General features: G+C 38.3%; 1 protein-coding gene across 3 annotated transcripts in view; it reads left to right on the top strand.

Annotated features, from left to right (window-relative positions):
- The window catches only part of FOXJ3 (forkhead box J3), a 154,599-nt gene that overhangs the window by 47,593 nt on the left and 88,551 nt on the right, over positions 1–18,455 (top strand). For all 3 annotated transcript variants that reach the window (XM_055403886.2, XM_055403887.2, XM_055403884.2), the window contains exon 4: positions 12,831–12,905. In XM_055403886.2, coding sequence (XP_055259861.1) covers positions 12,831–12,905 — 75 coding nt within the window. The remainder of the gene's footprint in view (positions 1–12,830; positions 12,906–18,455) is intronic.

The raw sequence follows: 18,455 nt of genomic DNA, 5'->3' as shown, positions 1-18,455 counted from the left end.
ACTTTATTCAGATTTCACCAGTTTTTCCACTAATGTCTTTTTATGTTCCAGGATTCATTTCAGGATCTAATCTAGGATCCCACATTGCATTTTGTTGTCATTTGTCATGTCTCCTTAAGCTTCTCCAATCTGTAACTGTTCCTCATCTTTTCTTGCCTATAATGATCTTGACACTTTTGAAAAGTACTTGTCTGGTATTTTGTAGAATGTTCCTCAGTTTGGATATGTCTGATATTTTATTGATTAGATTGAGGGTAGTGCATTTTGGGGAGGGATAATACAGAAGTGATGTGTCCCTCTCTGATCGCTCGTATCAGGGGGAACTTGATGTCAGTATATCTTATTACTGGTATGTTGACCTTGGTTCTTGGTTAAGATGGTGTCTGTCAGGTTTCTCCACTGTAAAGTTACTATTTATGACTTTGTAAATTACGAAATGTTTGGAGGGAGATACTTTGGCATGCAAGTACTCTATTTTTTCCTTAAAACTTTATTCATTTCAGCTTCCATTGGTAGATCATTACAGCAGTTTTTGTTTTCTAGCTGTGAATTTCTCTTTTCCTTTATTCCTTCCATATTAATTGGGATTCTTCTGTAAAAATACTTGTCCCTTCTTCCCCTTTTATGTATTTATTCACTCATTCAATCATTATTTGTAACAATTGGCACTCATGGATATTTATTTTTTGTATTGCTATTATTTGTTCCTCAAATTGGTCCTGCTTTGCCATTGGGAGCTCTTAACAAGTTGGCTCCTGTAACTGTTGATAATATGGTTCAGTTCTTTTGTTTACTTCTTAACTTTGTGACTCCACAAGATATTCTAGGCTCATCTTATACCTTTCCTGCCCCAGCTCTAGAATCACCTACCTTTTTAAGAAGTCCTACTTCCTCACCTAAGCTTTTTCAGGAAACTTCAGAGTAGTTACCTGCCTAACTTACGTTATACAACAGATAATTCAACTTTCTTTTGTATCTACACATGTTCATTCATATTCTTATTTAGGAGTTATCCAGTTGTGTGCTTTGTGGAGGTGTGTGTATTTGTTTATGTGCATGTGGAAGAAGGGGGTTTACAGAGCTGCCATCAGCTGGTAGTTACACTTGTTTCTTTTAAGCGTTCCTGTCTTAACATCTTTGTCTGAATATATTTATTAAAGACATTTACTAAATTACTGTGTACCAGTGTGTGCTTTGTACTGTGCCAGATAACCAAGTGCCTTATGGGAAGGGATTTTTTTTTTTTTTTTAATCTCTTCCTCTATACCATGCCCCAGCATAGTACTTCCATTTAGTAAGGCTTAATAAATGCAGTTTGAATGAAAGCCAGCATCCTGGTCCCAGCTTTCTTTCCTAGCTTTATTTTTTGTTAGTTCCCTCTCATATACTCTTTTTTCTTCTATCTGTTCCCACCTATTAGTTGTCCTAGATAAAGATGTTTTGATTTTTTGCTTTTTGCTCTTACTTGTCCTTAGACTTTTTCTCTCGCCCTTTTTTCTGTTAGCTTTATTCTGTTTATTCTTTAAGCTCATATGTAATCTCTTTTTTCCCTGTAGAATTCATCTTTTGTGTTTCTGTATGTTTTATTAATAACTCTATTACCAGGTAGCGCCAGTGGCAAAGAACCCGCCTACCAGTGCAGGACATACAAGAGACATGGGTTCAATCCCTGGGTTGGGAAGATCCCCTGGAGGAGGAAATGGCAACCCACTCCAGTATTCTTGCTTGGGAGAGAATCAGTCCCATAGACAGAGGAGCCTTGCGGGAGAGAATCAATCCCATGGACAGAGGAGCCTTGCAGGCTGCAGTCCATGGGGTCACAAAGAGTTGGACATGACTAAGAGACTTAGCACATGACACTATTATAGAACTTACAGTTTTTTGTTCAGAGATCTTATTTCATCTGAGTCCACCCGTGAGTGCCAGATTCGGTCTGTTGTATTTCTTGCTGCTGGCCAGCCCAAGTTATGGTCTGAAACTGGTTTAGAAATAGTGATATTTCACCTGGAAGATACATGGTTTGAATGTAATGAAGGAGAAAAATGGGAATGGTGGAGAAATACTGCTGCTTTTTAGAACTAAAAGATATGCCAAGGAGATTATCTGGTTTTCAGTTTGTTGCTTTAGGAAGCCCTTTAATATTTCCAGGGATTGCTATTTCATAATTATTCTTTTTTTAAAAAGGTTTTCCTCCATCCATTTTTAGGAGCCTAGAACTTGCCATAATTACTTTTAAGTTTTTTTTTGTAAACATAAATATGTAATATTTTGAACATTTGAAATGGAGATACATGGAAGTAATGGAGATACATGGAAGATACATGGAAGAAATGGAGATTTATCTTCTCCTTTGCCAAAGTCCTATCTCTCTTTTCATGTTTCAAAGTTCCCATTCATTGTCCTTAGATTTGTTTAACATTGCTTGTGAAATTTTCTGTTTACTATTTCTTCTTCAGGTATGGAGGAGATGGGTTAGCCGAAAATGGAAGGTCATGTAGAATTTGTGAAATTGGATGAAAAGAGTGGAATAAAGATCCTAAAGCAGTTGTCATCCATCTTTCCAGAAACACAGAGCCAGTTAAAGTTACCCAGAGGAGAAAATGTTGCTGTGCTTGCTTAAAAGAGTCAAATAAAATTTTAATATTTATGTGAAGTGAAAGTTGCTTAGTCATGTCCAACTCTGTGATCCCATGGGCTATACAGTCCATGGAATTCTCCAGGCCAGAATACTGGAGTGGGTAGCCTTTCTCTTCTCCAGGGGATCTTCCCAACCCAGGGATCAAACCCAGGTCTCCCTCATTGCAGGCAGATTCTTTACCAGCTGAACCACAAGGGAAGCCCAATATTTAGGTGAACTCCCTTTCATTTTGTGCCAAGGCATTGAAGGGAGATTACATATTTAAAAAAATCCTTTGAATAATCCATGAGAGTTCAGAAAACATGAGTTTCTATAATTGAATGATTTTATAATCTGAACTAGAGGAAAAGGAATTTAAAATTTTGTGCTATCCACTTTACTGAAGAAAATTAACCTGTTATTGGAATTTAAGGTAATAAAAAGAAAAATAAGAAAGAGTGGTATTGGTATATGGGGTATATTCTACTTTTCTGAGTAAAGGAAAAAGAAATAAGAGTATATTATGTATTTGCTTATTGTAAAAAGAAATTTGGACTAATAAACTAGAAATACAGTAAAGAAAGTTATCTATAGGTATGTATAGAACTGAAGTAGAAGAGAGAAGGGAATGAGATTTTGAGTGTACCTTTTTATATAGTTTTGAGTTTTAAAACATCTTAAGTGTTTCACACATTCAAAAACTATGTGTAAGGAAATAAAAAAGGTTTAAAAAAGAAAATCTTAAAACTGACTATAAGTAGTTGTAACTCAGCTAGTAAATAATCTGCCTGCAATGCAGGAGACCCTGGTTCTATTTCTGGGTCGGGAAGATACCCTGGGGAAAAGATAGGTTACCCACTCCAGTATTCTTGGGTTTCCCTGGTGGCTCAGACCATAAAGAATCTGCCTGCAGTTTGGGAGCCCTGGGTTCGATCCCTGGGTTGGGGAGATCCCCTGGAGGAGAGCATGGCAGTGCACTCTAGTCTTCTTGCCTGAAGATCCCCATGGACAGAGGAGCCTGGCGGGCTGCAGTCCTTGGGGTTGCAAAGAGTCGGACACGGCTGAGTGACGAAGCGCACACACACACACAGCTGTTGTTCAGTCGGTCCTCTGGATTCTCTTGAGACTGAGATCTTGGGTTATTTTCTTAAAATCCTTTGTTCCTAGACTTCTGTGGTCATCTCTTCCTGATCCTTGACCTTGATTATTGTGTTCTGGTTTTTGTTGTTGTTCAGTTGCTCAGTTGTGTTCAACTCTGTAATCCCATGGACTGCAGCACGCCAGGCTTCCCTGTCCTTCCCTATCTCCTGAAGTTTGCTCACACTCACGTCTGTTGAGTTGATGATGCTGTCCAACCATCTCATCCTCTGTCGCCTCCTTCTCTCCTGCCCTATCTTTTCCAGCATCAGGGTCTTTTCTGATGAGTCACCTCTTTGCATCAGGTGGCCAGAATATTGGAACTTCTGCTTCAGTTATCAGTCCTTCCAATGAATATTCAGGGTCAGCGTCCTTTAGGATTGAGTGGTTTGATATCCTTGTAGTCCAACGGACTCTCAAGAATCTCCTCCAAGTCTCCTTTTAAACCACAGTTCAAAAGCATCAATTCTTCGGTGCCCAGCTTTCTTTACAGTCCAACTCTAATAGCCATACATGACTACTGGAAAAACCATAACTTTGACTAGATGGACCTTTGTTAGCAAAGTAATGTCTCTGCTTTTTAATAGGCAGTCTAGGTTGGTCATAGCTTTTCTTCCAGGAGCAAGCGTCTTTTAATTTCATGACTGCAGTCACCATCTGCAGTGATTTTGGAGCCCAAGAAAATAAAGTCTGTCACTTGTTTCCATTGTTTCCCCATCTATTTGCCATAAAATGATGGAACCAGATGCCATGATCTTAGTTTTTTGAATGTTGACTTTTAAGCCACCTTTTTCAGTCTCCTCTTTCACTTTCATCAAGAGACTCTTCAGTTCCTCTTCACTTTCTGCCTTAAGGGGGTGTCATCTGCCTAACTGAGGTTATTGGTATTTCTCCCAGCAATCTTGATTCCAGCCTGTGCTTCATCCAGCCTGGCGTTTCACGTGATGTACTCTGCATATAAATCAGATAAGCAGGGTGACAATAGACACCTTACTCCTTTATGTTAGGATGAAAATATACATACTCCTTTTCCAACTTGGAACCAGTCAATTGGAAGTGATCAAACAGGAGATGGCAAGATGTGAACATCAACATTTTAGGAATCAGTGAACTAAAATGGACAGGAAAGGATGAATTTAATTCAGGTGGCCATTGTTATCTACTACTGTGGGCAAGAATACCTTAGAAGAAATGGAGTAGCCCTCATAGTCAACAGAAGAGTCTGAAATGCAGTACTTGGGTGCAGTCTCAAAAATGACAGAATGATCTCTGTTTGTTTCCAAAGCAAACCATTCAGTATCACAGTATTCCAAGTCTATTTACCAACCACTGATCTCAAAGAAGCTGAAGTTGAATGGTTCTGAAGACCTACAGGACCTTTTAGAACTAACACCAAAAAAAGATGTCCTCTTCGTCATAGGGGACTGGAATGCAAAAGTAGGAAGTTAGGAGATACCTGGAGTAATAGGCAAGTTTGGCCTTGGAACACAAAGTGAAGCAGGGCAAAGGCTAATAGAGTTTTGCCAAGAGAACGCACTGGTCTTAGCAAACACCCTCTTCCAGCAACACAAGAGAAGACTCTACACATGAACATTGCCAGATAGTCAGTACTGAAATCAGATTGATTATAATTTTTGCAGCCGAAAATGGAGAAGTTCTATACAGTCAACAAAAACAAGATTGGGAGGTGACTGTGGCTCAGATCATGACTCATTGGAAAATTCAGACTTAAATTGAAGAAAGTAGAGAAAACGACTGGACCATTTCAGTTCAGTCGTGTCCAACTCTTTGTGACCCCATGAATCACAGCACGCCAGGCCTCCCTGTCCATCACCAGCTCCTGGAGTTCACTCAAACTCACGTCCAGTGAGTCGGTGATGCCATCCAGCCATCTCATTCTCTGTCGTCCCTTTCTCCTCCCGCCCCCAATCCCTCCCAGCATAAGGGTCTTTTCCAGTGAGTCAACTCTTCGCATGAGGTGGCCAAAGTATTGGAGTTTCAGCTTTAGCATCAGTCCTTCCATTGAACACCCAGGATTGATCTCCTTTAGAATGGACTGGTTGGATCTCCCTGCAGTCCAAGGGACTCTCAAGAGTCTTCTCCAGCACCACAGTTCAAAAGCATCAATTCTTCGGCGATCAGCTTTCTTCACAATCCAACTCTCACATCCATACATGACCACTGGAAAAACCATAGCCTTGACTAGACGGACCTTTGTTGGCAAAGTAGTGTCTCTGCTTTTTAATATGCTATCGAGGTTGGTCATAACTTTCCTTCCAAGGAGTAAGCGTCTTTTAATTTCCTGGCTGCAGTCAGCATCTGCAGTGATTTTGGAGCCCCAAAAAATAAAGTCAGCCACGTTTCCACTGTTTCCCCATCTATTTCCCATGAAGTAATGGAACCAGATGCCATGATCTTGGTTTTCTGAATGTTGAGCTTGAAGCCAACTTCTTCACTCTCCTCTTTCACTTTCATCAAGAGGCTCTTTAGTTCCTCTTTACTTTCTGCCATAAGGGTGGCGTCATCTGCATATCTGAGGTGATTGATATTTCTCCAGCAATCTTGATTCAGCTTGTGCTTCATCCAGCCCAGAGTTTCTCATGATGTATTCTGCATATAAGTTAAATAAACAGGGTGACAATATACAGCCTTGACACACTCCTTTTCCTATTTGGAGCCAGTCTGTTGTTCCATGTCCAGTTCTAACTATTGCTTCTTGACTTGCATACAGATTTCCAAGAGGCAGGTCAGGTGGTCTGGTATTCCCATCTCTTTCAGAATTTTCCACAGTTTATTGTGATCCACACAGTCAAAGGCTTTGGCATAGTCAATGAAGCAGAAATAGGTGTTTTTCTGGAACTCTTGCTTTTTCCATGATCCAGCAGATGTTGGCAATTTAATCTCTGGTTCCTCTGCCTTTTCTAAAACCAGCTTGAACATCTGGAATTTAACGGTTCACATATTGCTGAAGCCTGGCTTGGAGAATTTTGAGCATGACTTGACTAGCGTGTGAGATGAGTGCAATTGTGCGGTAGTTTGAGCATTCTTTGGCATTGCCTTTCTTTGGGATTGGAATAAAAACTGACCTTTTCCAGTCCTGTGGCCACTGCTGAGTTTTCCATATTTGCTGGCATATTGAGGCAGCACTTTCACAGCATCATCTTTGAGGATTTGAAATAGCTCGACTGGAATTCCATCACCTCCACTAGCTTTGTTAGTAGTGATGCTTTCTAAGGCCCACTTGACTTCACATTCCAAGATGTCTGGCTCTAGGTGAGTGATCACACCATCGTGATTATCTTGGTCGTGAAGATCTTTTTTGTACAGTTAAGTATAAACCTAAATCAAATTCCTTACCTTTGCACAGTGGAAGTGACAAAGAGATTCAAGGGATTAGGTGTGATAGAATGCCTGAAGAATTATGGACAGAGGATCATGACATTGTACAGGAGGCAGTGATCAAGACCATCTCCACGAAAAAAAAATACAAAAAGGCAAAATGGTTGTCTGAGGACGTCTTACAAACAGTTGTGAAAAGGAGAGAAGGTAAAGGCAAAGGAGAAAAGGAAAGATATACCCATCTGAATGCAGAGTTCCAAAGAATATCAAGGAGAGATAAGAATGCCTTCCTCCGTAATCAGTGTGTGACGTAGGATAGAACAAATGACTATAGATATTTGTATTTTGGGAGTCCCGGCTCTCACAGTGGGAGAAGAGAAATATATGTGGGAACATAGTGGTTGATTGAATTAGAGATGCCAGATTAAACTCAAGTTGAAAATAAATACCAGTGATAGTGCTTTTAAAATTCAGATTCCTGGGTCACAACTTCAGAGATTTTAAATAAGTCATCTTAGAGCCTAGTAATATGCATTGATATTCATCTCAACTGATTCTGGGGTAAGTAGGCTGTACTTTTGAGAAGATATTCCACACAAATAGAGATCAAAAGAAAGCAGGAGTAGCAATACTCATATCAGATAAAATAGACTTTAAGACAAAGGCTGTGAAAAGAGAAACTGCTTTCGAAGACGTGGTTTTTAAGGCCAAGCAGTTTACCTTTAACAGTTATTTTAGTTCAGTTCAGTTGTTCAGTTGTGTCCGACTCTTTGCAACCCCATGGACTGCAGCATGCCAGGCTTCCCTGTCTGTTACCAACTCCTGGAAGATGATGCCATCCAACCATCTCCTCCTCTGTCGTCCCCTTCTTCCACCTTCAATCTTTCCCAGCCTCAGGGTCTTTTTCAATGAGCCAGCTCTTCACATCGGGTGGCCAAAGTATTGGAGCTTCAGCTTCAGCATCATTCCTTCCAGTGAATATTCCAGTTTGCTTTTCTTTAGGATCGACTGGTTTGATCTCTTTGCTGTCCAAAGGACTCTAAAGAGTCTTCTCCAACACCCCAGTTCAAAGGGATCAATTCTTAAGAGCTCAGGTTTCTGTGGTCTAACTCTCACATCCATACATGACTACTAGAAAATTCATCAGTTATTTAACCTGGGCCATTTTTCTCCACCTTTAACTTGGCCATCCTAATTATGTCTGCCTCTCCTCTTTCAGCTTTTTTTCTTAGGGTTGTTAGATGCAGTGTGTCCCCAAGTTGTGAGGTCTGCAGTAATCTCGTTTCTCTATTGTGTGGTGTAAATACATGTCATGGCTCTCATAGCTCTCTGGGTGTTTTTATTTTCTGAATATGCTCTTGGTATTTTTTCTAGAAGATTCATGATTCCCATATGAAAAGCATTATTCCATTTTCTGAATTGGTAGAAAAGATCCTTACCCTTATGGAGAATGCTTTTTTCATAGAGAATACAATATAGAGGAGGAAGAACATTAAACACATCATTACGTAATGTGAAATCTACATTTTGCCTGACCTAATCATCTATGAAAGTCAGAAAAGATTGCCTTAAGGAACTAACATTTAAACTAAGAATGAATTGGAGATTGAGTAGACTCAGGTGGAGGGAATGAAGGAAGGCTGGAGGCCATAACTTTTGCAGTGAATGGAAAGCCTACAGGTGAGAGAGAACATTGGAGAGGGTGAGGGTGAAGTATAGATAGCAGGGTAGGGTGAGGTCATGAAGACTCTTGTGGAGGCTTTAGGATTTTAGATTTTATCCTAAGTGTAATGGGAATTTACTGAAAGATTTTAATTGAAGCAGTAAAGTCAGATTTGCCTTGTGAGGAGGTAACTGCCTGCTGGGTGGAGAATTTTGGAGAGGGGTAAAGAGAGGAACAAAGCTATTGTACTAGTTTTTGGTGAGACTGGTGTCCTAGACTGAGATGGTAAGAGAAGAGATGGAATAAAGAAGGTAGATTGAAGGCAGACTTAAAAATTTGGTGTCTGATTTGTTTTAGATGGTAAGGAGGAGGGAGGAGTTAAGGAGGCTTGACAGAGAACAGGAAACTGAAAGAAGACCACATTGGAAATAAAGATTGAGTTTAGTTTTAAACATGTTGGGTTGGAGTTTCTGGCGACGTCTAGTAGATTGTTGAAAATTTATGTTAATTTAGGAGAAAGGTCTGGAGATCTGGATAGATAGATTTAAGTGTAACAGATGGTTCTTGAAGCCATGGCTGTGGATGAGATTGCCTACACAGCAAATGTAGAATGAAAAAAGAACAGTGGCAGAATCTTGAAGATTTCCAGCTTTTAAGCTTTTTATAGAGGAGGAAGACTCAAGTAGAGATGTTTTCTTCTAAAGCCATTTAGAAAACATGACCATTTTCATTTCATCTTGATTTTTTTTTTCCATCTTGAAGTTTTTGGATGGGTAGTTTTTCTGATTAGGTCTTTCTTTCCTCTGTCTTTTGGATTTGGACTGAGTACTTTTTGTGATTTCATTTTCTCTTCACTATTATTTTATTAGTTATATCTCTTCCTAAATTTTGTTTTAAGAAGTAATTATTCTAGAATTTACCACCCATATCTTTACCTTATCACACTGTACCTTCATTATACTATTTTATGTATGGAGTGAGAACTTTATAAACCTTATACAGTTGATCCTTGAATAGCCCAGGCAGTGCAGGCTGAGTCCTCCACAATTGAATGTATAATTTTATAGTTGGTTCTCCATATCCGTGGTTCCACATATCTGCACATTCAACAAACCTTGGATTGTGTAGTACTATAGCATATTGTGGTGGTGGTTTAGTCACCAAGTCATGTCTGACTCTTGCAACTCCATGGATTGTGGCTCACCAGGCTCCTCTGTCCATGGAGGAGGAGCAAGAATACTGAAGTGGATTGCCATTTTCTTCTTCAGGGGATGTTTTTGACCCAGGGATCAAACCCATGTCTCCTGCATTTGCAGGCAGATTCTTTACTGCTGAGCCACCAGAAAAGCCCACTACAGTATGTATGTATTGGAAAAAAGTATGTTTAGTGGAACGGTATAATCCAAACCCATATTGTTCAAGGGTCTACTCTACTTCTGATTCCCCTGAGCCAGCCTTTATTTTGTTATCATGTTTTCCTTTTACATATTATAAACCTCATAATAAGCTGTTATATATTCTTTAGACAGTCATCTTTCAAAGGCATTACAAATAAGAAAAAGTGATTTTTTAAAATTTGCCTTCATTTTCACAGTTCTGGAACTCTTCATTTCTTTTTGTAGTTTCAAGTTTCCATTTGGTATCATACTTCTGCCTGAAGAACTTCCATCTAATATTACCAGCCAACTGATGGTACAAAAAGTGAATTTTTTCAGCTTTTGTGTCTTGCAAAGTCTTTATTTTGCCTTCATTTTTGAGAGATATTTTCACTGCATAGAGAACTGTCTTTTTCTTGTATTATTTTAAAGGTGTCGCTTTGTTGTCTTCTAACTTGCACAGTTTTTTGAGACATCTGCTGTAATTCTGATGCTTATTTCTCTGTACATAATCTTTTTTTTTTTCCTCTTGCTTCCTTCAAGATGTTCACTTCATTTTGATTTTCAGCATTTGGGCTATAATGAATATAGGTGTGTGGATTTTTAATTCCTTCTGCTTGATGTTCTCTGAGATTCTTGCATCTGTGATTTGATGTGTCCTGCATTATTTTTGGAAGATTCGTGACTTGTTACTTCTTCAAATTTTTCTCTGTCCCATTCCTTTTCATTTCTTCTTCTGAGACCCTAAATACATGTATCGTTACACAGTTCTTGGATGAATTTTTTTGTATTTGTATTTGTGCATGTGTGCATGCCTGCATGCATGTGTGTTAGTTTGGATAATTTCTACTGATCTATCCTCAAGATATCTGAGCCTTTCCCTAATTGTGTCCCATCTACTGATGAACCATCTAGGGAATTTTTATCTTTGACCATGGTTTTTTGAAACATAATCATGTTACATTTGACCCTTTCTTATAGTTTACACATCTCTGTTGAAATTCCCCTTTTCTACTTGTTGCTTGAACATATAGTTTTCTAAAAGTTCTTATCTGATATTTCTGACATCTGCGTCATTTCTCAGTGGGGTTTTTGCTGATTATTTTATCTTTTGACAGTGGGTTTGTTTGTTTTTTTCCTTCTTTTCCATGTCACTTGCAACGTTTGACAGTTTTAGCTACATGTGTAGAAGAATGGTTGAGATAGAGGTAAATAGTATATATAGCTGTAAATGGACAATCATCTTTTTTACAAGCCATTTGTGTCTGAGTTGAATTACTGTTGCCAGTAGTTGAGCTGGATTTGAGTTTTCGTTGTTGGTACCTTTACCGTTAGTATGCCACAGACTTTATACTCCTGCAGTAGACTCCTGTTACCTTGTGCTTGGAGACAGGCTTGGGTACTGTAGAGTTTTCTCAGTTTTCTTGCTTTCTCTTTAGGTTTTAGTTGTCTGTGCCCACTTTCCTACAGATGGGGATCTCCATGCTTCTGCCCCTCATCAGTAGATTATTACTTGTTATTCTTGCCAGGCTTGTGCTTGGATCTAGTGGTTTTGTGTCTTTTATTTTTGGTCTTGATCCAGACTTAGTCTTACTCAGGCCCTTGGACCTGTGAGGGAGAGGTGTCCTTTTTCAGTGTTTTTTGCCCCCTCAGCCAGATCAGTTATCCTTGTTTATCCAGTTGCATTTGAGTGGGAGTTTTGTGCCCCTTTCCAAGCTGTAGTCAGCTTCCACCTCAGTGTGGTGTATTGGAATAGAATCCTGGCCCCAGGGCAGTTTCTGACCTTGTCCATTGTTGTTGCTGCTACTGTTTGGTCCGTCAGTCATGTCTGACTCTTTGCAAACTCATGGACTGTAGTATGCCAGGCTTCCCTGTTCTTCACTGTCTCCTGGAGATTTTGGAGCATTTCATTAAGAACAAATGGCCTGTAGGTATTTTCTTTAAAAATTGAGGCATAATCCTGCTTATTCATGAAAAATTGCTTGTTTCACAGATTTTTCAGGTCTCTGGGTGTATTTTCCTTCTATCCAAGTTGGTTTTCCTTTCCTGCTGCATTGAGGAACCTGCATGTTCCTGCTGACTTCTGTAGCCCATGTCTTTCCATGTAGTTTTCTTTCTTACATATTGAAGTGAGAACCTAGTTGGCTTTTAAGTACTCTTGTAATGGAGCAGTGGAATTTTTTTATTTACAACTTTTTAAACTCATATATGTGCCTTGTAGATCATTTGAACATGGTAGAAAAGTGAAAGGAAGAAAATATCTTCACTTATAATTCTGTGTAGAATAACTCCTAGCATTTTGCATTCTGCCTTGTTTCTAAGAATAAATAAATTAGCTAATAAATACATACCACAATTAAAATCACAATATGCATATAATTTTTTATTTGGTATTTAACATTTATCATAGACATCTTCCTGCATCATTAAAAGATCTTACTAAACATTTAAAAAGGACATATACTCCATTATTTGGAGTTTTGTAAGATTCACTGGAACTGTCTTTTCCAATAACTATTTCTCTTTGCAGCATTCATAATTTGAAAATCAGAAAGGTTTAAATTTGATTTAAAAAGCTTATTCCATTTGTAATGATATGTCAGCATATAGAGATATGTAGGTTGCTGATTCTGTTTTTATAGGAGGGTTTTGGTTTTTGGATTCCAATGACCCTATAGCTTTTCTTTTTTAATTTCAGAATTCCATCCGACATAATCTGTCACTGAACAAATGTTTCCTTAAAGTGCCTCGATCCAAGGATGACCCTGGAAAGGTAGGATTCATTTTCTTAAGATAAAATAATTGGATTCCTCATTGTATCTGTTGGCATGTTTGAATCTGAGTTACACCTATTATAAGAGTTGGACTGTGAAGAAAGCTGATCGCCGAAGAATTGATGCTTTTGAACTGTGGTGTTGGAGAAGACTCTTGAGAGTCCCTTGTACCGCAAGGAGATCCAACCAGTCCCTTCTAAGGGAGATCGATCCTGGGTGTTCATTGGAGGGACTGATGCTGAAGCTGAGACTGCAATACTTTGGCCACCTCATGCGACGAGTTGACTCACTGGAAAAGACTCTGATGCTGGGAAAGGTTGGGGGCGGGAGAAGAAGGGGACGACCGAGAATGAGATGGCTGGATGGCATCACCGACTCTGTGGACATGAGTTTGAGTGAAGTCCGGGAGTTGGTGATGGACAGGGAGGCCTGGCGTGCTGTGATTCATGGGGTCGCAGAGAGTCAGACACGACTGAGCGACTGAACTGAACTGAACTGAACTGATAAAGAAAAAGAATTGGGATGAAAGCTTCAGGACCTTGTCTAGTTCACTGATAAGAAACCTTTGTGAAATAGCAAGTCCTCCTTTACCCTATGCTTCCTGTTCTGCCTCACCTTGCCTTACCCTATTTTAGTTTGTATGCTTCACAGAAACAGCAGACAGGAAGAGATTTCTTTTCAAGCAGTAAGAAGCTAGCTAGCTACTGTAGAGCTGGTCTTCTCTTCCAGGTTGCTGTTTCTAATCTAGTTTTTGTTTGGTTATTTTTTTAAGTGTTATGTTTTAAATTAAACATGACTTTTGAATTTCTTGTTGGAACCACAATTTATTGTTGCATATAAGAAGTGAATCTGGGTCAAGGGGGAATGAAGTGAATCTGTATGTAATTGACTAGTGGAAGTAATTCTTACCCTGAAGTAAAATTTTTCTCTGTTTTATCCTTGTTTTCTTAGTTGCTGTTTTTTCCTCTTCATTCCATTTATCTTCTGCCATTGTTGAATTTTTAGTATTTTATCTGCAGAAACTTCCTTTTTTTGAGTTTCAAACTGTATCAACTGAATTGTGGCCTGAACTTGGTACTAGTTGTTTGGTTTCTGAAGCTCAGAGTACTTGCTTGGACCATTTTTCATTGTCATGATAAATTGATAGATTAGGACTTTTGAGATAGTCTATCTGTTGGCAAGCATGCATTCTTTTTTGGTTGGTTAGACTCCTTGTCACCTTCTTCAGGCTACTGTCCCTGAAAGAATTTTTCTAAAATGTAAGCCTGATCATGTTATTGCCCTGTTTTTAAAAGCACTCTCCAGTGTCTTGAAGGTATTTCTTAACATCCTTTACTATCTTTTCCTTAATCTTCCTTTCTAGCTATGATTTCACCTTATTCAAGATCCACTGTGAGGAACTACTTGAAGTTTTCCAGGCATACCTTTCATATAGTTTTCGCTTATTGCACAAACTCCCTCTACTTGTCTTCATACTCCTTGTCTTTTAGGATCGAGCTGCAACATTACCCTGTGATGTTTTTTGTTTTCACATACTTCAGTTGAGTTTTTGTTCCATCTTTTGAGTTCCTGTTACTTTGTCATCACTATAATAGCTTCTAACTGATTTCTGTATCCTAGGGCTTACTGTCTCCAGTATATGGTAGCCAGCCATCTTTCAAAAATGGTCATATGGTTTATGTTTAAAAATCTTCATTGGTTTATTTACTGCTTTTGCTGCTGCTGCTAAGTCACTTCAGTCGTGTCCGACTCTGTGTGACCCCATAGACGGAAGCCCACCAGGCTCCCCCGTCCCCGGGATTCTCCAGGCAAGAACACTGGAGTGGGTTGCCATTTCCTTCTCCAATGTGTGAAAGTGAAAAGTGAAAGTGAAGTCGCTCAGTCATTTCCGATCCTTAGCGACCCCACGGACTGCAGCCTACCAGGCTCCTCCATCCATGGGATTTTCTAGGCAGGAGTACTGGAGTGGCTTGCCATTGCCTTCTCCGTTAGGTTGAAGTCTAAATGTGAAGAGGATGGGGATAGTTCGTGTATAGCTCACTTTTTTAGCCCCAGTTGCTTGCACAGTGACTGGTGGCACTGAGGAGACACTCCTGTTGAATGAATGAATGTAAAGCTGATCCCTGAACAATGCATGGGTTAGAGGCATTGACCCTCTGCCAAGTATAATTTATAGTCAGCCCTTGGTATACATGATTTCTGTGAATCCACAGTTCCACATCTCCCAGATTCAACCAACTGCAATTATGTAGTATTGTATTTAATATTGAAAAAAATGTGTGTATAAGTGGACCCGTTCAGTTCAAACCTGTGTTATTAACTGTATTGTATCCCCTGCTAGACTGTTGACTTCTTGAGGTTAGGACATGGAGACTTACTCTTCTCAACTGTAAAGCAGGCACTGTTAAATAATGAATGTTTTATGGCATCTTCTATGATCTGCCCCATCAAGTTGGTTCTCAATAAGATTGAATAAATTATTGTAATAGTCTTGTTTGACACAATTTACTATTTGTGTCCATAACTCTCTAAGATTGTGAATAAGAATTGGTAAAATTTTTCTTAGCTTTAAAGCAGACTTATTATAAAAGAAGAGGAATTATAACTTATATTTGCTTCATTACAATTTCTGATGAGTAGTGAGGGTATATGAATCTGACTAAAAGTCTTCTTAATAGAGTTTTGAGATTATCTGTGTTATTAGAGTTCTATGAAGCTAGTAATTGCAATCAGATTTAATTTTTAAGTGATATTTAAATCATTAAAAAATAAAAAATCAACCCCATGAATGCTTAACTATATTATGTACTAAATTTTAACCAGTTGGAGATGTATTTAATAAAATCTTGCACTGTCAGCTTTTCTTTTGTGCAGAACTTAAAAGCTTTTCTCCACTTTTAATTAAATAATATTGTGGGGGTATGGCAGGTGATTAAGTAATACCATGTTATTCTTTGCAACTGTTCTTTTTGAATCAGGATTGTCTTACTATAATACAACCAAAACAGTACAGAAATAAATTGAATCCTGGTAGGTTAATAAAAGCTTTTAACTTTCAGCAGTAGTCTTTTTAAAGCTTTGTTTTTATCAAACACATCATTTGGAGAAGGAAATGGCAACCCACTCCAGTTTTTTGCCTGGAGAATCCCATGGACAGAGGAACCTGGCGATCTACAGTCCATGGGGTTGCAAAGAGTTGGACACGATTGAGCAACTAACACACACAAATACATCATTGTTCTTATTGATTTTAGGCATTGTAGTAAAATATACATTTGATATGATAAATATCATACATTTGATAGTGTATTTATACTAACAGTCATTTTTATTTTCAGTCTCAAGGTAAGATTTAAATACCAGTTGTTCTTAATTGATTTTGGTCAGAAGTAAATGTAGTAAATCTCATCTTATAAAGTACATTTATATGAATAAAATCATTTTAGTTTTAATATCAAAATAAGATTTTTTTTAACTTAGTTCTGTTGCTTAAAACAGTTTTGAAAACCTTAGATTTAGCCCATTTTATAGATGAGGAACCAAGGTCCATAAATGAGGAATGACTCGCCCAAGTTCAGTGTGAAATTAGAACCCAGGTGTATTGGCTAGACTTACTTGCAAGTCACAGGAACCTATTACAGACTAACTTAAGGGAGAATATATCTGCAGGAGGGACTGGAATGGGAGCCAGATTCTTCAGTTGTATCACTGGGGATGTCTCTTTATGTCTGTTAGTTCTACTCGCTTCTCTCATGGCTTCATTTTTAGCCAAATTTGTGGTAGGGATGGCCATCAGCAGCTTCTGGCACATATTCACCTAGTTTAGTATCCCTTAGTAGTGTTCGGTGCCCACCCCACCAAATCCCTGGAGTACAGCAAACATCTTAGAATGAATACCCAACGAGACTACTCTTGGTTTCTTGGTTCCTATTACTGGTGCCTTTTCCATTCTACCAGTCAGTCTTCCTTGAAAGGGAAGCCAAAATGTTAAGTTTTGGTACTTATGAATTGTTTTTTTCTTTTTGTATTACAGTGTTTCCTGGCATTTGAGGAGCTTTTCCAAAACCACCCTCACCACAGTGGGAGAAAACCATTGAGCCAAGGTGGGGTGGGAGTAGTTTTTGGTGTTGGGTACTTAGGATTTGCAGGCTGCTGCCATTATCCAGATGGGTCCAAGAGGTCGAGTTAGAAGTAGCTCATACAGCTTCTTTCCCATAATTCTATGGTATATAACTCTGTTCAGTGTATCACCAGAGAGGTGTAGTGACCAATTAAACTTGAAAAGTTCTTGTTGATTTATAGGTGCTTTTATATGACTATTTATTACTGACTCAATCTTTATTTTCTAGTGATTTTTGTTATAAAAGCCCTTAATAATTGATACTCTCCCATTATATACCCTAATGGTCTGAAATCCTTTTTTCTTAGTTCCCTGAAACTAAATGCAAACAGCTACTTTGTTACTCTCTTTAAAAAGAAATTCAAACAAAATGAAATTGTATTTTGCATCCATAACTCTGCTGCCTTTTTATGGACAGATTTCCGTTTTCTTTCCTCTGATGACAGCCCTGTTTCTGCATCCTGGAAACTGTCTCTCTCCTTTTTTTTTTTAATTCCTGTCTTTTATCTCCTTGCTTACCATTAGCTTTGTATTTTTGTCTGTTTTTTAATCTAATTTTCATCAAAAGTATTCTCATTCTGCAGTTCACACATGCTTCTTTATTTTAGAAATAAGTACTTTTGCTCACATTATTAAAAGACAAATTCTATGAGCTATATTTTGTTTTTAAAAAATAGTTCTCTTTTTTTGCTTTCCAGCTTAATCTTTTCTCAACCTTGTTTCTTCTTCTCTAACTCAGGAAAATGATACTTTGACTTTAAAGGAGATAAAAGATTATAAAAGGTACTATCAGCAATTGTATAATTAATAGCAGGAGTAGGCTCTAGGAGAAATGAGATAATAATCAAGTTTAAGACACCGTGAAGGCCACCTGCCTGGTGTGGGAGAGATAACTGCAATGAATTCTTTGTAAGAAGAGTTCTTTGTTTTTTGGTTGCTTTTTCTTACCTGGATTGGGGAGGTTGTAAAGTGCTCAATGGCTGGTTTGTAAAGAAATGGCAAACTTAATACTAGAGGGTTAATTTTTAAAAGTTCAGAGATAGTGATTATTTTCTACTCCTATCCTCTGTCATAGTATAGGAGACCATAACATGGTTGACAGATTGCTTTTGTTCAAAGTGTATTCTTTTTTTTGGCCATGTTAGTACTGTATTGTATTTATTTGTAAATTGTCTTTTATTTGTTGGTATCTTGTTTGGGTCATTTCATTTGTAAAGCACTGTAGAAAAATGGAAAGGTTTGAGAGAAAATAAGATACAGCATTAAGTGATAAACTGTGTTGCGAGAATTATAGGTATGTACCTTGAAGAAGGAAGATAGTATAATTTTAATACTAGCCTTAAAATAGATGCATGATTTTTGTGAGGAAGAAGTTGACCTCTGATATGTGTCTTTGAATAAAACCAAACACGAAGTGGAATTTAAAGAT

This window comes from Moschus berezovskii, chromosome 4 (assembly GCF_049115385.1).
Source record: "Moschus berezovskii isolate FMDL1 chromosome 4, NW_MosBer_1.0, whole genome shotgun sequence".
NCBI classification, from domain to species: domain Eukaryota; kingdom Metazoa; phylum Chordata; class Mammalia; order Artiodactyla; family Moschidae; genus Moschus; species Moschus berezovskii.
Note: the sequence above shows the minus strand (reverse complement) of the source record. Positions and strands in the feature narration are given on the sequence as shown.